Source organism: Monopterus albus, unplaced genomic scaffold, assembly GCF_001952655.1.
Source record: "Monopterus albus unplaced genomic scaffold, M_albus_1.0 scaffold144.1, whole genome shotgun sequence".
NCBI classification, from domain to species: Eukaryota; Metazoa; Chordata; class Actinopteri; order Synbranchiformes; family Synbranchidae; genus Monopterus; species Monopterus albus.
In genome coordinates, this window is record NW_018128024.1 from 177,556 (window position 1) to 199,958 (window position 22,403).

General features: G+C 42.0%; 2 protein-coding genes across 3 annotated transcripts in view; both read left to right on the forward strand.

Annotated features, from left to right (window-relative positions):
* The first annotated feature begins 734 nt into the window (after nt 1-734).
* Nucleotides 735-6,225, forward strand: plrg1 (pleiotropic regulator 1). Its single transcript, XM_020614315.1, has 16 exons — nt 735-785; nt 833-931; nt 1,162-1,268; nt 1,789-1,916; nt 2,119-2,172; nt 2,285-2,378; nt 2,492-2,582; nt 2,689-2,787; nt 2,907-2,999; nt 3,633-3,782; nt 3,907-4,008; nt 4,533-4,635; nt 4,766-4,874; nt 5,258-5,397; nt 5,517-5,710; nt 5,805-6,225. The coding sequence occupies exons 2-16, from the start codon at nt 923-925 to the stop codon at nt 5,862-5,864; spliced, it is 1,533 nt and encodes a 510-aa protein (XP_020469971.1). The 5' UTR covers nt 735-785; nt 833-922; the 3' UTR covers nt 5,865-6,225.
* Nucleotides 6,226-7,085: 860 nt separating this feature from the next.
* The window catches only part of dchs2 (dachsous cadherin-related 2), a 31,882-nt gene continuing 16,564 nt past the window's right edge, over nt 7,086-22,403 (forward strand). The window contains exons 1-10 of one of the 2 annotated variants that reach the window (XM_020614326.1): nt 7,086-9,302; nt 12,029-12,220; nt 12,400-12,631; nt 13,722-13,958; nt 15,670-16,695; nt 16,799-16,986; nt 17,771-17,870; nt 17,998-18,158; nt 19,753-20,596; nt 20,784-21,023. In XM_020614326.1, coding sequence (XP_020469982.1) covers nt 7,554-9,302; nt 12,029-12,220; nt 12,400-12,631; nt 13,722-13,958; nt 15,670-16,695; nt 16,799-16,986; nt 17,771-17,870; nt 17,998-18,158; nt 19,753-20,596; nt 20,784-21,023 — 4,969 coding nt within the window. In that variant the 5' untranslated portion in view covers nt 7,086-7,553. The remainder of the gene's footprint in view (nt 9,303-12,028; nt 12,221-12,399; nt 12,632-13,721; nt 13,959-15,669; nt 16,696-16,798; nt 16,987-17,770; nt 17,871-17,997; nt 18,159-19,752; nt 20,597-20,783; nt 21,024-22,403) is intronic. The other variant, XM_020614327.1, reaches the window with a different exon arrangement.

The following is a 22,403-nucleotide window of genomic DNA, read 5'->3' on the forward strand; positions in this document are numbered from 1 at the left end:
GACAGGAAGTTTTTTTGATGACTGAGACTAGAATGATAATTTCTGTGGGAACCAAACCATCTAAGACTGGTTTGAGGAATTATATAACTACATTTTCAGTACCACACACCAAATTGTCATAGCACACTTCTTATCAGAACACCACACTTGTCATGTATTGATCCACATTTGTACAATTTATTTATAATACACTGAGTTTTAGTAGCCTAGTTATCCTGCATGTATCACTCTCGTGGACTCCAAATTCCATCTAGTTTGTTGTAGATGGTTTTGCCAAAATAACAAATGCCATTGTATGTTCTAATATTGGCTAACTGTGCTAAAAGGCCCATATAAAGGCTCCCTCAATATGGAACACCAGAAAGGATAATTTTGGTCTTCAAAGAATTGTTTAGCTGTAGTCCCACACTGCCATAAAATGGCAGCCCACACACTTTGCACAAACAAGACTCAATAACCATGAATCAATATGGGCCACGTTGTTAGCAAACATGGTCTGGTACACAAGAAGAAAAAAGAAACTTTGGCCTGTGCTCACTGCACAGTCACTAAAATTAGCATTCTATTAATACATTATTACAGATCATTTAAAATGCTGATATTTATAGAAAAGATTATATTATGCAGATGTAGGGTAGATTAGAACATTTTGCATTGTCTTTACAACTCCTGTCCGGCAGGTGGCGCAGGCACGTTACTACCTCATAGATGTAGCCGCTCTTGGTGCTGTTAACTTCCGGTTCATTCGGTCGTTCGTTTTTAGTGGTGGTCATGTTTTTACGTCTATAATAGCTATATTTTTTGCATGTGACCAAGCGATATTTAAACGTATATAATAGCTATATTTTTTTTTGCATGTGACCAAGCGATATTTACTGGAATAAATAGTCTACGGTGGCAGATCGAGTTATTTATCTCCACAATGACTGAGGTAGGTCGACGGTTGTTGTATTTTCGTGGGTCGTTCTTTACTCCTGCTCAAGCGTTACCGACTGTACACTCAGTCGGACCCGGCTAGTTACTGGAACGCGTTAGGTTAACTTTACGGTTTATTGTCTGAAACGTTATCGGGTATAATGAAGGATCTTCTTAACTTATAAAGTTACAATCATTGTACTGGTTAGATGCATAAATTGTTAAGGTAACCATATTTTTCTACAGGATGTCCAGAAGCACTCAGTCCACACTCTGGTCTTCAGATCTCTCAAAAGGACCCATGACATGTTTGTGTCCGACCACGCGAAATCCATCGCACTGGATGAAGAAAGGTAGCAAAACCTGGCATTGTACATTAGCAGAATGTTATTTTCTTGGTTTTACAAGCATATTAAAGTTTTCTTAAATCTTAACTTGACTTTAAAACTTTTTGTCCAGTACTGATCTAACGTTAGTTCAGTGATGGATAACGCTATTAACAAAGTACAACTTAGAATCAAATGCTGTATTTTATATTCTGTAACATTTATTTGTTCATCTGGGACAATCTGCATAATTAGAACCTTAACTCTTATTACTTAAAATATATGTTGTATCTTGTTGTTTGTATAAGATTAAACAATGTGAGTTATTTATACACCATAAAAGAAGATTTTATCCATGCTGCCCCTCCTTGAAAGAATCTTATGCTCAAAGCAATGAACTGCTTTTCCCTTGTTACGTATTATATGTATAAAACAAATTGTCTTGTAAACATGACAAGATCGATCAGGTCTTGATCACCTAGAGGATGATCTGTCAAGTTATTTAGAAGGAAAAGGTTTGAAGCATTGTTGTCTCCTGTATTTGCAGCCACAAGGTGAAGGTGGGTGTGAAGCTGAAAGCAGATTATAGTGCTGTTTTACACATGCCCGTCCTGAAAGAAGGGAAAGACAGAGTGTCAGGCAACATGCAAGGCCACCAGAGCTACACACAGCCAGGTGAGGAGCACATGAACATTGCAGGCAGCTGTGTCATAACACCCATGCAGAAATGTTATTTTCATGCCTCCACATATCTCAACATTTAGGAATTTGCTGAAGATGATTTAGACTAAGATATTTTTCCTCTTGTTTAGTAATCACTGATGCCCTAAAACTAGCTCACTTTTTCTGTTCGTTTGTTTTCCCCAATTTGTTTCAGATGATGAGCCAGAATACCTGATCACCGGGACGCATGCTTACCCTTCTGGACCTGGTTAGTAGGATGCTATTAATTTTACCAAGCTACAAAAGTGTAGCTGTTCTGAGCCCATTCTCTGAACTGCAGCAGTGTTACCACTATCATAGCGCTGCTTTTCATTTGACAGGTGTAGCCTTGACCGCTGACACAAAGATGCACAGGAATCCCACAGAAGGAGGAGTCCATTCCATGGCGCTGGTTTTGCCGCCCTCACAAGCCAGGTGCATCTTTTTATACTCGTAAACGCTCTAGATGAAGTGCATATCCAGACATGTTTCAGGATTTTGCTGCAAGTTATTCACATGTAAATTGTGTTAATGCTGTTAAATTCTAGGCTGGACGTGAGCCGCACTGCAGCCAGTGTTAGTGACATCCATCGACACGCAGGAGCAGCAGAGAGGTCTCACCCTCCGTCCACTGCTGTGGTGGGTCGCTGTATATTTCTGCATTCACGTGATGTAATATCTTGCTCATCATTGTTGTAAAATCCCTGAAAGAAGTGCAGAGCTCATATTAAATGGTTTTATTTAGTCTCTAATGGAAGGAGGCGGTACCAGAAACACTGCGCTCATGAGGAAAGCACCAACCATGCCCAAACCCCAGTGGCATCCACCATGGAAACTGTTTCGGGTAACTAAAAATTATTTCAAGTTATTTGTAGATACACTTGACACACTGATGTTAAAATGAGGCCTGTATCTCTAATATATCCTGTGTTATTTTTAACGGCACTATGTTTTATGTGATAGGTCATCAGTGGTCACCTGGGCTGGGTGAGGTCCATCGCTGTGGAGCCTGGCAATCAGTGGTTTGTCACAGGGTCTGCTGACAGAACTATAAAGGTGTGTAAGGCTGAAGATAACATGTCTCACTGTTCATTATTATTTTTTTTTACTATCTATGGAATGTCAAAAATATGTTACATAGATGTTCGATCCTTTGTCTCAATTTGTCAAACGCTTAAAAAAAAAACGAAGATTTAAACTTTGGCTTTCTGCACTCTAACCACCATGTCTGATGTTTGTACAGTTTAGTTATCAAAGTTACAGCAGAGTAAGTTATTAACACGAAAGGTCATTTCTGACTGCGGCAATGGCAGCTTGACAAGATCGTCTTAATTCAAGGTGTACCTTCTATCGCCAGAGCTTTCAGCTGCATCTTGGTCTTCATCAGCAGTCTGTGGTTTATTCTATTATCCCCAAATATTTTTAGTCTCCACCAGTAACTTTTCTCATTTATAGCCTGCTTTAGTTTTTATCAGTGTATCCATTAATAAGTCAGTGATAGCTGCCACATATTGTACTCTTTGTTTTGGATCATCACGCAATAACAAATGCACCTTTTTCCGTAATCTACGACTTCAGCTTCCAGGATAATAAACCTCCTGCCACCTTCAGGTGGCACACTAGAGATGCTATTTCTGGGAAAGTACCTTAATGATCCTAACATGAGGGGAATGCTGTTTGTCTTGACAGATCTGGGACCTGGCCAGCGGGAAACTCAAACTGTCTCTGACCGGACACATTAGTACGGTGCGTGGTGTAGCGGTCAGCAGTCGCAGCCCGTACCTCTTCTCCTGTGGAGAAGACAAGCAAGTCAAGTGTTGGGATCTGGAGTACAACAAGGTGAGTTACGACTCGATTTAAACCTTTTTAAAAGGCTGTAATATGAGTGGTATTTGGTGGTCTGTGATTTTGTATTCTCTGTGCTACGTTTGAAGGCTCTTTACAAAGTCAGTCTGTGTTTTAGGTCATCAGGCACTATCACGGACACCTGAGTGCTGTGTATGATTTAGACCTGCATCCAACCATTGACGTGCTGGTAACATGCAGCAGAGACGCCACAGCGAGGGTAAGCTTTTCCTCTGCATGTGTTGTGCTGAAAGAAAGCAAATTAACCTGTGTAGTTTTAAGGATGAGATTCATTGTTGTTTTTGTATCAGGGAGAAGAGTTGACTGTGTTGCATTTTAGATTGCAGTCTAATGGAAGCTAAGGTCACACGATTACGTTTACTGAGCATCATATCTGGTCAGGTCTTGGCCATGATTGATCCTCTGTGATTTTCCTGACTGAAAGACTTTCCAAGCATGAATATCTCTGGCTATGAGATGCCCACGTCTGCCACCTTAGGCTCATACAGCCCTTATTGAACAGTGGGCCACTAGATACATGATGAAGGACACTCACAGACCTTTTCACTTGGTATAGTTATGTGCGATTTGCACTCAGTTTCAGATTGGTTCAAATAGTATTCAGTTGAGCCATGAGGTTCATCGTGAGGTCATCTGTCCATCAGAAGAATAATGCTGAATGTTTTGATGCTCAAGCTGTTGTGCTTCTGCTGGTTTAATTGGTTGAACCAAATGGATTTTCAGGTGTGGGACATCAGGACAAAAGCTAATGTGCACACACTAACAGGACACACCAACACGGTGGCCACGGTGAGATGCCAAGCTGCTGAGCCCCAAATCATCACCGGTAAATACACCGAGCAGCTCCAGTCTAAGCATATCAGCTGTCTCATTCTGTCTAACACACTGCAGTTTCTTTCCAAGTAGCTGGCTTCTTACTATTAATCCCAGACTGATGGCTGATTACGTTGTTGCAGGCAGCCATGATTCCACCATCAGGCTGTGGGATCTGATTGGTGGAAAAACCAGAGCCACGCTCACCAACCACAAGAAGTCTGTCCGAACTCTGGCGCTGCACCCCAGACAGTAAGTCAGCACGTTGTGCGTAGCAAGTATGGTGTCGAGCAGGGGTGGAAGAAAAATGTGATTCATGTTAGAATCATGATTCACAAATCAGTTTTTGTAATAATGCTGACAAACATGAAAAGGGCAGAACTCAACCGCACAGGCAGTGCAGGAAGAGGAGGATTGTGTGACCACTTTGTAACCCATCACCAGCAGACTGAGGCCAGTGTAGCAGAGCAGCAGACTAATTAACAAACGACACACACACACTACATGTTAATTAATAATGAATAGAAGCATTACTTTCAGTTCTAGTTGTTACCAGGAAGAGTAAGACATTCAAACCTAGGGGTTAAAATGTTACACAAACAAATTAGAGTTGATTTGTTCCCTCTGTTTTACAGATACACGTTTGCTTCTGGTTCTGCTGATAACATCAAGCAGTGGATGTTCCCAGACGGGAACTTCATCCAGAACCTGTCGGGCCACAACGCTATTATCAACACGCTGGCCGTTAGCTCTGACGGCGTCCTGGTGTCTGGAGGTATTAATAACTACAGACATCAGTTCATTTCTTCTAAACTACTGGCTTTAATCTGAAGATGTTTGAGTATTAATGCATTATAAGAAGCGATTTGAGTTAATGTAGGCTTTTCTTTGTAGCCGACAACGGAACCATCCACATGTGGGACTGGAGGACAGGCTACAACTTCCAGCGGATTCATGCAGCTGTGCAGCCTGGATCTCTGGACAGCGAATCTGGAATCTTTGCCTGCATGTTCGACCACTCAGAAAGCAGGCTGATTACCGCGGAGGCAGACAAGACCATTAAAGTTTACAAAGAAGACGACACTGCTGTAGGTTTTCTTGTCCAAGTGAAAGTTGGTGTTTCTGTGCTACTGCAGCTCCCAGGCATCAGAGGTAACTGGTCTACTGTTTTCTCTCTTGCAGACAGAAGAAAGCCATCCAGTCAACTGGAAGCCAGAAATCCTCAAGAGAAAAAGATTCTAATGATTTTCCTTTTCCCTCATGTCACAGTAAACATTTTGGAAATTATTTCTACCAGACCTATGGCTGTGGATGCCTCCATCATGATTTGCTTGTTAGTGCTGTTTTTGTCAGGCACATGTCCGTGTACCTAACGCGTCTGTGACAGAAACAACCACATCTTGAAAGAAACTCTGGTTCTTTGCTTTATTCTAAAAACCATTTTTAGTCTTCACTGTAAAATGATGCTTTTCCCTGCAGAGAGAAAGACACTGTATCGAAGAATTGTTTTGTACAGACATGGAAACAAACATTGCCCTTTTCTCTGGCTCGCAATGTTCCGTTTTGTTTTGCTCCTTTTAATAAACACCACATTTTTCACATAGCTGCTGTTGCTTTTGTCCAGTGAAGATGAGTTTGCTTTCACCAAGGTATCCGTCATCGGTGTTCCCACTGTGTTTACAGCCGTCACCCTTTATCTCCTCTTGTTAGCACTGATCTCCAGGTGTCTCACTGGGCTCCACTGTGTTTCTGCTGTCACCAGCTTGGTGGATTATCTGACCACCTGTGAAGTCAAGTCTCAGCAAAAGTGAGTCCACCAGCACAAATTTTAGATAAATCTACTCTGATTGATAACCATACAGTTTAGTTTCAGGGTGATATTGAGATTAAAGGGCCACTCCACCCAATTAGCAAAAAATGTCTCATATATTGTTGGTGTGTTCCTAAAGAAATAAAAAATAGAAGCAACATATTTCTCTGTAAATGTCCCAATTCATCTGCATAATCCAGGAACGTCAGTGTGAACGACTTTTACAGGAACTTGTTTCTACTAAAAAAAACTTCCTTGAAATCTTACCACCGTGTTCTTTGGCATATCCAAATGTACTGTAAACAAAACCGCTCACCTTTTTTGTATTTGGATGGGAGTACATCTTGGTCTTGGCCAAACTCCTGTCCTGTGCTTTATTTATTTTAAGCAACTCTGGGAGTCTACACTTTGTAATTATTATGCACACTCAGCTAACAGAATAGAGGATTGTTTCCCACCATGATTTTGTTCCTGGCATCATGCAGATCATGACACTGTGTAAACTGAACAAAGGCATCAGAAGAACAAAAGTTGGTTGGTCACCGCAAGGCCTGCGGTTCTCCTGCTCACCGATAGAGGGAGACACACCACAACTTTATGAGCTTGTGCCAAAACTAAACCCGTTTAATTTATTCTAACCACTTCACCGAAGTCAGACTAAGTCATAGAGTGAATTTTGCTCGGGGTTCACGCTCCAGTTCGATCTGCGCATGCTATTTGTTTCTTCCACTTTCCAGGTCACTGTGTGATCTTGCACAGGTCAAGAGTTTCCACCTGTCACCACACGGAACTGAAGGTAATCTCTCGCCCTAATTCAATCTTAAACACAGATGGAGCCAGTCAGCGTGGGCCGTGCCGGCTGCCAGGAGGTGTGTTCACCGTGCACAGCGGGTGTTCTGTGGTCGTTCAGTCCCGTGATGTGTGAAGAAGTTCACAAGAGGATTTGCGTTTCTGAAATCGCGTAACAAGCTGCTGAAACAATGTGATGGGGAAGAACTGCTGGTTGCTTTCCTGCGCGCAAAAATGCTCAGTGCGTTTTTGTGTTTTTATGTGGAAAGACGCTTTAAAAGGTGAGTTTACCAGTATGTAGCCCGCCTTTATCTCTCAAGAAGCTCAAAGCCATGTGTAAAGGAGGAATGGGTCGTCAAAATGCCTCAGCTTTGCTCCCTCGGACCCTCATCCTGTTCTTTTGGCTTCGTGCGCACGCACTGGGACAGGTGTCCAACCTGACCCTGGCTGTTAAAGAGGGCTTGCCCGCTAAAACCATCGTTGGAGATCTGGGTGCAGGCTTAAACAGGACCAGTACTGGATTTTTCATCTCAGAGAGCAGAGACTCCTATGTGTTTAGAGACTTGGAAATCGACGCAGACACGGGGATCATCTCCACGGCTGTGGTTCTGGACAGAGAGAGCAGAGATAAGTACGAATTTGTTGCAGCCACTCTCACAGGTGAGATAATAAAAGTGAAAATAGAGGTGAAAGATGTCAACGACCATACACCAGTGTTTCCGTCAGGGGAGGTTGACTTGGAAATATCAGAACTGAGTCCCCCAGGGAGTCGGTTTCAACTAGAAGGTGCTAAAGACCAAGATGAGGGTGAGTTTGGTACCCAAGGATACAGGATTACAGAGAGTGACATGGGTGAGTTATTCCACCTGGATTATCGCAGTGGAGCAGGCAACTACGTGAGCCTGGATCTCATCCTTGGTAGTAAACTGGACCGAGAAACACAGGATTTCTACTCCCTGACCATTGAAGCCTTTGATGGTGGGATCCCAGCCAGGACGGGGACTCTTCAGGTGAACATCCATGTCCTGGATGAGAACGACAACCCACCTGTGTTCAACCAGACCGAATATCACACCTCGGTGCCAGAACACACTCCGGTCATGTCTGCTGTGTGTCAGGTACACGCCACTGACCTCGACCTGGGCAGCAATGGACAAATCACTTACGAGATCAACAGGCGGCAAAGTGATCCAAATGAGATTTTCTCCATCAACAAAACCTCCGGGGTGGTTTACCTCAACAAGCCGCTTGATTTTGAGACTCAGGCTTTTCATGAGTTGATCATCCGTGCCACGGACAATGGGGCTCAACCTGAGTACAGCAGCACTTTTGTGGGTGTAAAAGTACTTGATACCAACGATAACAGTCCCACCATCAATGTGCTGTTTCTCAGTGAGGCAGGAGATGCAGTGGTGTCAGAGGCAGCAGCAATTGGGGACTATGTTGCCCGGATCTCTGTGTCAGACCCTGACCTTGAGGAGGAGAGAGTTGCTGTCATACTTGAGGGAGGTGATGGGATGTTTAACTTAAAGCAAACAGATGATTTCCTGTACGCCTTATGTGTTAATGCAGAGCTAGACAGGGAAGAAAAGGATCTATATGAGTTGAAGGTGCAAGCTTCAGATTTTGGGAGCCCCCCTCTGAGTAGTGAGGTGGTCTTCCTCCTGAAGGTGGCTGACACAAATGACTGCCACCCAGTATTTGAGAAAGACGTATACATTATAAGCATCTCAGAGGATGCGCCTCAGGGCAGTTCCGTCATCCAGATGCAGGCCCGAGATGCAGATGAAGGCGTCAACTCAGACATCAGATTCTCCATCCTCAAATCCAACCAGAACACCCTGATCAGCATCAACCCAGAGTCGGGCCTGGTCACCACAGCTGCAGCTCTGGACAGAGAGACGCAAATGGAGGTGTGGTTCCTGGTGGTGGCGGCGGATGGAGGAGAACCAGCTCTGTCGTCCACAGCAACAGTCACGGTGCTGGTGGAGGATATCAATGACAACGAGCCGGTGTTTCAGCAGCAGCTGTACAACGTGTCCATCCCAGAGCACAGCCACATCGGAAGCTGCTTTTTACAAGTATGTTGGAGAATGATTTGCTTCTAGGGACAGTTCACCCAAACCACAGAACACTGTATTTTCTCACATATGTTTTCCGGTATCTAGACATGTGGAACGTTATGGTTTTATTTTTTGGGGGCATTTTTATGCCTTTTATTATGTAATAGAGAACTGGTAGTAAATGGACAGAGAGAAGTGTAGTCGAGGTTAACTTTGGACAACATTTTAACCTCTCAGGCCACCAAGATGTCCCTCACCCTAAAGCCCAGTGATTATGTCTTCATACCCTACATTTAAAACCTTGAACAGTAAGATTTCTTTGCAAAAATACTTTATGAACACACTAAGTGGTTTCCCTACCTTTTTATTTGGTTGAAAGTAGTTCAAATGAAACCCTGTTGTTTTTGTTGGATAACCAGGACAGTGTTTCTCTAAGAGATGGCGTTTTAAGTATATCACTTTTAAATGTTATGATCCCCTCAAGTGAAAGTTTCTTTACCTCCATTTTATTGGGGCAGAGACAGAAATTGCCAAGATAGATATTTTAAAACCTGGACAAATAAAACCAAGACTGTTTCCATGTAAAGATAGTTCGTTCAAATTAGACATATATATATTTTGTACTAACCGTTGATCCTATTTAGTTTGTATGGATAAATTCATCTGATTAATCCAGGTGCAGTGTCACAAGTCAGGTTTTATCCCACCCTGTTCAGGCCTACAAATCATATGAAATAATAGACTCAAAAAAAAAAAAAAACAAGACAAATGAAGCTGGGAACCACTGCTCTGCAGCACGGTCCAGTGGATAGTGTTACTTTCACCTTGACTTCTCTCAGGTACATCCGCTAGTATGGTCTCAAAGAAGAAAAGCTGCAGATTTAAGTGCAAACCAGACATTTCATTTGACATCTCGTGCTGCGATGTTGTCTTACTTGTCATTGTGTATGTACAAAGCAGTTAGTGTTCCTCCTGAACACACACCCGCTCCAGTTGTGGCTGGCAGACATGATGCCTGGTACCACACTCCTGTAGCCTGGCACAAGCTGAAGCCCATTACAATAGAAGCTTTATTTTAATAATTTAACCTAAATGGTGTTTGGAACTTAAAAAAAAAGAATTCTATAACTTGGTTTTTAGTGAAGTGCCTTTGGTGCAGAGTGATCCAGCATCTTAGTTTTAGTTCTATGTAAATACAAAGTACCATCAGAGATGTGACGAAAAACAAAATGCTCAGTGCTGAGAGTCGGAAGAATTCAGCAAATGAATAGTTAATAGTTCTGTCTATTCCCCAAAACAGTGACAAATGGCAACACCTTCACATTACTTGTTTTGTCTTTCAACAGTTCACACATGCCAACTTTGGAGAGTGAAAAGCAGTAAATTAATTGTCAAAAAATAACCAGGTTTTGAAGCGGTTGATAAATTACTTCAGTTCTGACTAATCACTAAAGCCAAACGAGGTCATTAAAAAGCATGATGTGATTACAATCAAACCAAAATGACACAGATCCCAGGTGCTTTGTTGCCCATGACAGACATGTTTTTAGACACAGAACCTTGGACGTCCCTCGGTAAGGAGCGCCTGTCAGCTATAGAGGACTGACAGTGATTCAGTCTGCTGCAGGATGTTTTCTTGCCAGTGATAACCTCGTCCTGTGTGTCAGCTTCAGATTCATATGAACAATCATCATCAAGAAGACAAGAATTATACAGTTTTCATAAGAGCAGCCGACTGTTAACACTGACCCATATGTATAAATCAGAGAACCACTGAAGAACATGCGTGTTCCTAGATACGCTGTTGGCGTAAAGCTTGTTGGGTGTGTTCCAGACTTTGACCCATGTCTCTAAAACGTCCGCTGATCTGAAGTCATAAAGTCTCATATGATAGCATCTATATGAGCGAGCGCGCCGTTTGTGAAACGCATCTGTTGTCACGAGCACAGTCAGACATGAAAGGAGCTCCGTCGGTTTGCTCGGCACTTTGCCTGTCTCTTGTTTGCATTGCAGTGATAGACCAGGGGATTTTTCTGCTTTTATGATGTTGACCTTCACGGGCAGCATTATGATTCAGTTATTTTAGAGGCAGATGACACTGCTACTACAACTTATCACTGTTAATAATAGATGTACAGTTAAGAGATGAATGACACATCACTCAATAAACAAAAATTCCAGGCCCAAGTGATTTGTATTTCAGGTCAGTAATAAATAAATTGTTGTCAGTGAGTGTTAATGTTCAGTGTGTAGCACAAATACGTTCATCAGTACTAATATAGACACTGAAATTATTAGTCAGTTATTCAGATAGTCATTTTCTGATTTTCCAAAGACAAGTAAAACCCACATCCACAAGAACAAAGCACTTTTACCGATGTGGCTGAAAGGTTTTAAAGATGTTCCTCGACAGACTCCACTCGTCACCAGTGTCGTTGTGTTGACTAGCTGTTCAGGCTTTTTATGAATTCAAACAACTCATTCACATTTTTTAGGAGTAATTGTCCACAGTTCATATTTTTATCTTAAAGGTCTGAACCCTTCTCCCACTATACTGATGTCATTCCTTTTATGCAGTTACTGTGAGATGAAGTACCAGATTCTAGATTCAATCTTGCTGATGTCCACTGAACACATCTTCTGTATTTTTAAGTTACTGTTTCTCAGATGTTCATCACAGTGTTTTAGTTTCTTAGGATTTTCATTAAACAGTTTTCTTTTCTTTTCTTTTCTTTTCTTTTCAGGTTGTTGCCACAGACGCAGATGGCCCTGACTTTAGCACGCTGCTCTACTCTCTGTCTGATGGCTTTGACACGCAGGACAAACACCCCCTCTTCTACATCCACCCACAGACCGGAGTGCTGTGTGTCTCTCAGGATATTGATGGAGATACAGGACAGACAGTCCACGATGTTCTGGTCAAAGCTGAAGATCCAGTGAGTGGGCTTACATTCGACCTCACCGTCCTTCTTGAACCATCATACAGTATATTACTCCCCGCACTGTGATCATACCAAGTTCTATGGTTACATTTAGCTCACAAACTGCATCTTGAAGTGCTGTCTGTTTATTTCACTGCCTAATAGCATTCCTTCTCTCACTTTCTACCTCTTAGGGAGGCCTGAGTGCTCAAACCTACGTGCACATTGAGATTGCAGACATCAATGATAACGCTCCAGTGTTTAACCCTGAGGAGTACATGGTCAGCATCAGCAGCCACGCACAGCCCGGCACAGAAATTCTCACTGTTGTCGCTACTGACCAAGATTCTGGCAGGTTTGGACAGGTCACCTACGAAATCCTGCCTGGTGACGTGTCCAGTTTGTTTGCACTGGATAAACAAACAGGTCAGTGGACAAAAGAAATCCAGGTACACAAGATTATGAGCATGATGCAGAATAAACAGCATCTTTACTGTTTTTCTTTTTCAACTAATGGAGCACATTCAAATAGGGAAATACAGTAGATGATGAAGGCAGAATAAAGGTGTTTGAAATGTGTAAGTCAAACTGATGTAATGGACCCTTTAGATAGTTATTTTCTAGAGATTATCTGTCCAAGTATGGTGGCCCTGAGGGGCAAGACATTAGCAAACTTTCAGAAGTTACATTTTTGGTGATTTGTGAGATGGTATTGTGGAGTTTTTAAACTGTGTTTGGATGACTTCCCCTGCATTAGTGACCTATCACAAAGCTCTACTCAGTAGTATTTAAGTAACGTGTGTGGCTGGCAGTCCCAGTGTTCAGGGATAAACAACTGCTTACTTTGTGTAAGTCTCCATGAAATGGTTGTGTGTGTGTGTGTGTGTGTGTGTGTGTGTGTGTGTGTGTGTCACTGCTCAGGGGGGGGGGGGGGCAACAGAGCTCCCCATGTGGCCACACTCTGCCACAGTGCAACACAAAATGCACTTCTACATAGGTAGAATAAGGTGACCATTTTAAAACTCGTCTTATGAAGTTGCTTTTTCTTGAACATTAATGCTTTTTCCAAACTAAATGCAGCATCAGCCATAATGATTTCTTGAGTTCCTGGTAGAATAATCATTGCAGCTGCAGGACACACATTTCTGTCATCACTGCAGTAAACAATATTTAGATTAATTTTGATGTGATTTTCACTGTGTAATGTCATTTTTCACTACCACAAATTTGGTGCCAATACAAGTTACAAGTAAATGATGTTTTTTTTGGATTGGAAAACAATTTGACATGGTCAATGATTTAAAATAGTTTCAGGTTAGTATTTAATTCAACCAAGTGCTTTCAGTGAGACTTTTACCTGATTAAACAAAGGAAAAGACAGAAAACTGACAGACCTCTGAGTGCTAATGAAATGAAGCTAAAAAAAATACAACTTTGGAATGATTGTACAACTAGAACAGATTCAGTTAATGCTCGTTGAAGAAAACCAAACTAGAGCTTATTCTTGTCCCTGTAGGAATGCTCTTCCTAACCTCCACTCTCACCCGCTTGGGTGCAGCCAGCGTGAAGCTCTTGATAAGGGCACAGGATGGTGAGGGCTTGACCTCCGCCAGACCTGCTGTGGTCACAGTGAATGTTTTACGCAGCGCTCAGGCTCCGGCTGTGTTCCAGAGATCACGTTACACCTTCACGGTGCCTGAGGATGCACCTCCGGGGACCTCTGTGGGGACAGTGGAGGCAGTAACCCCAGCAGGTCAGTAGTAACTGCCTTAACTCGTACCCAGCCGAGGGAAGGCACCAGAGTAACAAGAGAGTGAGTTTTCTTGTTTCCTTGATCACAGTGGAATTGGCTCAGCTTTTATTTCCATTCAGGGTATAAAAAAAGTTCGCCTACACGAGTATAACAAAAAAAGATCATTTAGGTTTGAAAATTCATGTGACAATGGTTGTTAATTAATTCAGTATAAGTCATATAGCTGATGTAGCTGTATAAGAGGAAGGTAAGCAAATGTATCACAAACAGGTACATTGTCCCTTTCTGTTCAGTTTAAGCAGTAATACAGAAATTACTTTAAATAACTGGTTTACAGAGCAAATTTCTCCAAGCTTGAACATTACAGACATGTTGTATTTAAACAGGATTTATCCTGTCAGGTGACTGTGACAAAAGCAATCATTGCCACAGCTCAGATCTTCCTTCCAGACATGAAAGAGGAAAGAGGAAGGCTGTAGTTTAATCTTTAATCCTCCTTAGTCACATAAGCAGATGACAAGTCATAAAGGCTCAGAGACAGTTGTACAATGTCTTGTATCTGTGTTCTCAGAGGTCAAATATAACTCGATCATAAATGGACATTTAAAGGTGTAGGACTTTTGTCAGTGTTAAATGTGTTTTTATAATAGTGACAGTGAAATTAGCTTGGTGCGACTGTTCTCTGATGTAATTGCAGGCAAATGTGAGTAATGTTTTACACATCATGGATACACATAGAATTCGTATATAAAGAGACACAGCGGCTCGTACACTGTGTAATATTTGTCCTACACTAACACAGACTAGTCTGCTCTCATTGTGGAGGGTTTCCCAGCTCCCCAGTTTTTCAGGATAATCCTCTCATAGTCCACTTGTTACGTGCCACAAAGTCCACTGAGCCCCTTCAGCAGCTGAACAACACTAGACAGTCATTTAAGGCCATCTAATCAATTAACAGATTAAGGCTTCAGTTTAAAGCTGATACAACAGAACTGGGCCTGTTCGTCAGGGTTTGGACACCGTTAAGCCATTTGCTTCTTTCAGTGGTTGGTAGTTACTGATGAAGTGCTACAAACACATGGAGGGGATTAATGGGATCTTCTGACCTGTACTGTATTTACCTAGTGTTGCTTACTCTGTGTGTGCTGTGTATCCACTGTAGTGTTCAGTCGCAAGTAAAATACTATGTTTGCATTACATATACTATAGATTGTTTTCCTCCCATTTATTCTCTAATGAATTTATACACCATAAATAGTGCATAAAAACATATTAGGAATATTATGACCCTGACATGACATGAGCCAAAAAGTTTGTACTTGCTATCGTTAGCACTGTTACATTTTCTGTGTTGTTCTGTGAAGTGTCCAGAATAACAGAGACATGAGCTGTGTTCCAGTTGTATACTAGACTACTTAGATAATGGATGGATGATTTGCCGCTGTGTTCTATGTGCAGTGTGAAACTGGTACACAGCAGCTGTTCTTGGAATGACGCATTGGTGACACTTTTTATTCCAGTGCGCATCACAAACCAAATTAAATTCTCCATTGTTTTGGAGTAAAAACAAAATTTTAGAAACACGTCTCAAAACCTGGAAACCAAAACTATCTGGATGACTAAATGCTGCCGCTGACATAAAATATTGAGTTTGTAGCTTCGGTGGAAGGACTGGTGTTCATCTATCAGTAAATGCTGTTTTTCCTTACAGACTCTGTGGAGTCCCTGTCCTACCGAATCTGTTCTGGAGACCCCCAGGGTTTGTTTTCGGTTCATTCAAAGTCCGGCCTCATCAGCAACATCAAACCTCTGGACCACGAATCGCAGCCATATGCCCTGTTGGTTCTTCAGTCCTACACTGACACCTCTACAGTTTACAGCACCGCCCAGGTCAACATCACTATAGCTGACGTTAATGACAACGCTCCAGTCTTCCCCAAACTCAGTGACATCATCACAGTGTCCCAAAACACACTACCAGGAACAGTGCTGTTCATCGCTCATGCACATGACTATGACAGCGGTGCCAATGGCAGGGTGCAGTATTACCTGAAAAGTGGAAATGGCACTTTTGTTGTTGACCCCAACCTTGGGACAGTTACGTTAAATCAGAGTTTACAGGTGGATCATCAGCAGAGATACAGCCTGGAAATCATGGCTAAAGATGATGGAGAACTTTCCCTGAACTCCACACTTATTCTCACAGTCGACATAGACCGCACCACCGCTGAAGACAGCCTGGCCTTCGAGACTTTAATCTACCAGGTGGAAATAGGCGAGGGATACCGGAAGGACTCTCGGGTCATCCAGGTGAGGGCGCACTGGAGCCGAGGAGCTCACATGCCGGACTCAAGCCTCACTTACTCCCTGGAGACAGAGGCTGGGTTCCCTCCTGCTCCGTTTCGGGTTCACCCAAAGACGGGATGGTTATATCTGTCCCACAACCTTGACTACGAGTCAGAATCAACATATCATTTTCGAGTGTTGGTCACAGCCAGCAAAGCATCACTGGCTAACACCACAGCTACAGCCACAGTGATAGTCCTGGTGCTAGACATCAATGACAATGCCCCGGAGTTCAGCAGTGAGGTTTACTACTTCACCGTGTCGGAGGGGTCTTCACCACAAGGCCTGGTGGGAACAGTGAAGGCCATCGATGAGGATTCTGGGAAAAACGCCCAGCTGTCCTACATCCTGCTCTCAGATGGGAAGTTCTTTCGCATCAATACTAAAACAGGTCAAAAATAAATCACATTAGAAACATCACCTTGTGGCCATATAGTGCTTTACTGTACAGTTGTGCATCCTGCTCCTTCTCTGTCTTCTCTGCACCCGTGCAGGTGAAATCATCAACTGGGTGGCACTGGACCGGGAGCGGCACAGCCAGCACAGTCTGAAGGTGATGGTTACAGATCAGGGTCAGCCTCGTCTCAATGCCACTGCCACCGTTCACATCCTGGTCACTGACGTTAATGACAATGCACCACAGTTTACACACCTGCCTGCCGGCAAAGAGCTCAGTGTGCAGGTAAGAATGATCCCTTCTGGGCTACTGTAGTAGTTATTATGCATATCATATTACCACAACAGCCCCAGTTTGATTTGGAGGGTTGCCGCATGGCCTCTGTCTTGGTTTTCCCGCATTTCCTGTCCAAGTGTCTGCTGTCACTATCAAATAAAAATACACCAAAAATTGCAGACTGCTTCTTATGAAGCAGAGTTTGGAAATAAGGTCTAAAAAGTTTTGAAACTAATAATAAAATTATTACCTCAAAGATATTAGCAATTAAAGAAAATAGATTGTATATTTGTATCATGTCACCCACTGTCAGTCTGTGTGTGTGTGTGTGTGCGTGTGTGTGTGTGTGTGTGATTTAACGGGGTAATTAGCGGGGCGATTTAAAATTTCTGAAAAGTGGGTGTTGTTTTCATCTTTGTTTCAATATATTTTATTGTTATGTATCTGTTTTTTACTTATACATTCTGGTTTTTGAACACACCTAAGACCCTTGACAACCTTTTTCATGAAAATCAATGCTACAAAATGCACCACCTGCCTCCATTGTGTTTTAAGTAAACCATTACACTGGCTGCATCAAAACATGGGTCATTGTTGATGTGTCAGAGTACATGACTTTCTTTTATAACCCCAATCAGTTCACATCATCACTGATTTATATTTCCAAAGGCACTTTCTAGTCTGTGGTGACAATATGACATGACATAAAACAGCTACAACACCAGCACTGACTTAGTGTGAAGTGTTGTCATTCATATGTCTCAAACTTGACATGTTCTTTTCTGTATTACAGATATGGTCTGGTTTACCAGCAGGCACCTTGGCAATAAACATGTTTGCCAAAGATTTAGATGCAGGTGAAAATGGAACAGTTACCTTCTCACTGGTCACAGGTGGGTAATGGATGTTATACATTTGATTACGTGGAGCTGTGCGGTATCATGATTTACTGTCATGTGCCAGTCACTCACTCATGAGTTAATGAGAATCACCAGGTTTTATTTTTCTCTGTTGATCCAGAAGATGGTGATCTTGGACATTTTGAAATCGACAGTAAAAGCGGAGACGTCCAAACAACAGAGCTTTTCACCCACAGCGTTAAACCGTACTATGTTCTTAGAGTAACTGCCAAGGACAGCGGAGCCACACCTCAGGAGGACACTGCAGTCGTTCATGTACAGGTACAGCATTTACTCTACGGCACACTGTGATTCTGGTGTTGTTAAGTTAGATTTCACCTACGTGAATGTTAGGTTTTACTGCATGTTAAAAATTGATTCTTTAATTTTTGAATTATTTTATGATTATTTACCCCCTAAGTTACTGCAGTATAACTTGGTGAATTACAGGATGTATGAAATTTGTATGAAATGTTCAAAGTTGTATGTAGTATAGGACAGAGGAACATACCAGTGTACATAGAGTATCTCCAAGTGTGGGGCGCAGCCCCCTGGTGGGCCAGGCTGTTACTGCAGGTGGGCCACAAGAGGTCGTCCACAATAAATTAATAAATACAATATAATATATACAATGAATGAATGAATGAATAAAAAGTTTAACTTTTAATTTTGTAATTAAGTTTGAAGTGACCATAAGATATTTCTTATTAAATACATACATAACAAAAATCAAACTAATAAAAGAAAGCCATGGGATTTTTGTTATTCGTCATTTATCAGACCTGTTGCTACACATCGTTATGTGTGGCCTATGTGCATTTTTATGAGATGAAAAATACTTATTGTAATCTTAGTCTGGTGTGTTGATCAAAGTTGTGTTTAAAGGTTTGGCTGGGCTGCAGGACATTTTCAGATTTCAAATTGGGCTGCATTATTCTTAAGTTTGGGAATGTCTTGTTTGTATTTTCAAAAACTCCCCACCTGCTGTGTTTGACTGTTATTTCAGCAGCTTTCACAACAAATGATCACAGTGCTGTGTTCTGGTTTTACTTCCAAGGTCCCTGAATCTGGAGTTGATTTACCACTAATTTTATTTATTCTTCCCAGAAGCCTTTGCAAAACATGTTCAGAAAGGTTCTTATTGCTTTTGTTGTGAATTTACCTTGATAGTAGTTTTTATATTTGGTTTAAACAGATTATTTGCACAGTTATTTTGGCTCCTGAGATTTGTCGTCCACATGCTGCAAATTCCCCAGAATTTAGTGAGATAACATTTCAACCATCAAGGTCTTTGTCAGGTAAATGTCCATGTAAGAATAAACAAGAACATGCTTACACAAGCATGTTTGTCAGGTCAACCTAGAGTTAGACCACATGATACTAAAAGACTTGCATGATCTCCATAATTATGTGTTTAGTATATAAAAAAAACACAAAGTAATTATTCTAAACTAAGCACAAACCTGCACATAATGTGCTGTATAAAGTACACCTTTTTATTTTACAAATGGAACGCAAAAATTATGTAACTGTTGTGATTTTTGCAGCAGAAGTAGCCTAAGTTGTGCACCAGCAGGAGGCATTTATTATTTCTGAAGTAGGGCTTTGTATGAAAGTCTTCATTTAACCATGTGGCGACACAGTGTTGAGTGTGGATGTCCAAAAACACTTCACTTTGGAGAGGTTTTTCTTCCTCCACATCTCCACTCATGGGAAATACATTGTCTCTTCAAGAGATGTTCTTTGAACATTTTTCTCTGTGCTACCACATCTTTTAAATTCTCCCTTGTGTTCTGAACTGTTATAATTGAGTTAATTAGTTTTATGTGATATTGTGTAAATACACAATGTTATAATGTATGTGTTTTACCTGCAGGTTCATGGAGTAGAGGCTCTCTATGGTCGTGGTGATCTGCAAACTGTGAGGCGCTTTACAGTTCGAGAAGACACAGCACCGGCTACTGTTATTGGCTCTGCCAGTGTTGCAGATAAAGGGATATTCCACTACTCTATCTCTGAGGGCGACGGGAGTGTTCACTTTGGCATTGACAGCTCTTCTGGGGATATATACATCAACCAGCCGCTGGACTACGAGGCTGCCACGCAGTACTTCCTCATGGTTCGAGCTGAAGATGTCGGCCTTGCTCCTAGAGTGAACGTATCTGTACTGGTCAGTGTGATGGTGGAGGATGTAAACGACCACACACCCTGGTTCCCTGATAAACTGGTGACATTTGGTCTGAGAGAGGACACTGCACTCGGATCAATGGTGTTTGCTTTTCATGCCAGAGATGCTGATGGGACTTTTCCTAACAGTGCCCTACGCTACACTCTGACCTTTGACCCTGAACTCAGTGGGTCTTTGTCACGATTCCCCTTTGAAATCAACCCTCACACAGGGAGCCTGACTGTAGCAGTACCTTTAGACCATGAGTCCACCTCCAGCTTTGCCTTCACTGTAACAGCCACAGATGAGGCAAAGACGAAGGATGAGCGTAAACAGACATCAGTGACTGTTCAGGTCTTCCTGCTGGATGTCAACGATAACCGCCCGGTGTTGATATCAGCGGACACCGTTCAGGTGATGGAGGATGCAGAAGTGGGGAGTCTGCTGCATCATTTTGTGGCCATAGATGGAGATCAAGGTGAAAATGGAGTTGTCTCCTATGTCATAATAGCTGGAAACAAGAAGAGACTTTTCACATTGGAGGAGAAAACAGGTAGGATTTCTATGATTGAACTTTTTTGGTTCACTAATTCTTATAAAAGCTTTAAGAACCTGAAACCCTGGTTTCACATTTTACATAACCTGCAATATTTTTTTTTATTAAGTGTTAATTATTTTTGTCAGTGTTAATGTTTTTCCCCCTTCTGGCCATCATATTTAAACTCTGCCATCTTCTTTAGGCCTCTTGTTTCTCTCAGCCCCTCTGGACTATGAGACTAAACGTTACCACCACCTGACCGTTCATGTCGTGGACCATGGCCATCCTTCTCTCTCCTCGACCCAGACTCTGACAGTAGAGGTGGGGGATGTGAACGACCAGCCACCTGTCTTCACTCAGAACATATACAACGCCAGTGTTCCGGAGAACAGAGACCCTGGAGAACCAGTGGTCAGGGTCTGTGCCACAGATAAGGATTCGGGTAATAATTATCAGGTTTTCTGATCATTTGTTTGCTTGTTGTAGTTTGCGGATTTCTTTTTTTTTTATGTTCGGAAATGAATAGCTGAACTGCAGTTCTCATCTAGTAGCATTTGGGTGGAGTGGAGATGGCAGTATGCCTCCAAGGTGCCTAGGTGGCAGCACTAGCATGCAGCAGCAAAGCCTATCAACCAAACCACAGACTCATAAACATATGAGTAAACATGTTTGCATAAAAATAAATCCAAAAACCAATGAGCAAAGCCTGTGAGAGGTACATTAATGGTACTTTATATTGTAAAACCAAAAAGAATGGGTAGGAATAAATACATCTTTTCTGGGTATCATAGTTTTTATATTATTTAAAAACACTTGTAGAATTACACTGGAAAAAGCAGCGTGGAACAGTCTCTTTTATTATTTTTAAAGCATTTTTAAAGCTCACCTTGCTATGTTTTTGTTAATCTTCAACCCTTCTGTGAATCAAGGTTATCGTCATTTTTGTTTCACTCCATTAGCAGTTTAATTGAAACCAACCCCGGCCCTTTTTCCTGGTGTGTCCTTCTATTTGCCTTTTTCATGTACTACTCTAACTGTAGGTCCCAGCAAATTTCATTCATTTGGCCCCTAATCATATTCACAAATCTTCACATCAGTCCAGTTTATTTTAACACATTGTGCATGGGCCTCTTACATCACTCTTCGTCTCCTTGTGTTGATAGTACAAGTCATTTTAAATACTCAAGGCGCAGGACGTGGCAGGACGATGTGTACAGGACATTCATGGGGGTGAGAATTGTCGAAGAATAGCAAACACACAGCTCCTCTGGGAGATTTGGAAGGTCTCGTCTCATGATGATTTCCTTAATCCAAACCATCTGTGCCAATAGGCGCTGTGTTTTCATCTGTCTCCTCAAATCACCTTGTCTGGCAACTGAGCCTGCTCTTTCACCAGTCTCACTTGATTATCATTTGTGCTGCCCCCACCCCCAAAGATGACCATTGTTTTGTGTTTTTATTAGTCTCTGTATCCAGTTTTTATGAGTCAGTCAGATGAGATATGCAGTTTCAACGAGTGTGACTGCAGACCTTTGTGTTAGTCTGCATGTTGTGGATTTCACTTGGTCGAGCAAGTGTTCATAAGTTCAGGGGGATTACTTATAAATGATATCAGTGATCGTCTACCTGTATTTTTGGTTTATGACTGCCATTTTAGAAAAGAGAGGCCAAAAACAAATCTGTTCTACAGGAGGGTGATTAATGAACAAACTGTAAGGAGGCTTAAGGAGGACTTAAGGGGGCAGGACTGGGAAGCAGTGTACAGAGAGGAAGACTTAGACAAAGCATATGAACAATTTTTAAATATATTTAAGGAAGTATA

Excerpts from the sequence above, each read along its gene's own strand:
- plrg1 (XM_020614315.1), top strand. Across the intron at positions 2,583-2,688 it reads ACCCTCCGTCCACTGCTGTG|TCTCTAATGGAAGGAGGCGG; the intron begins GTGGGTCGCTGT and ends GGTTTTATTTAG. Across the intron at positions 2,788-2,906 it reads CACCATGGAAACTGTTTCGG|GTCATCAGTGGTCACCTGGG; the intron begins GTAACTAAAAAT and ends TTTATGTGATAG.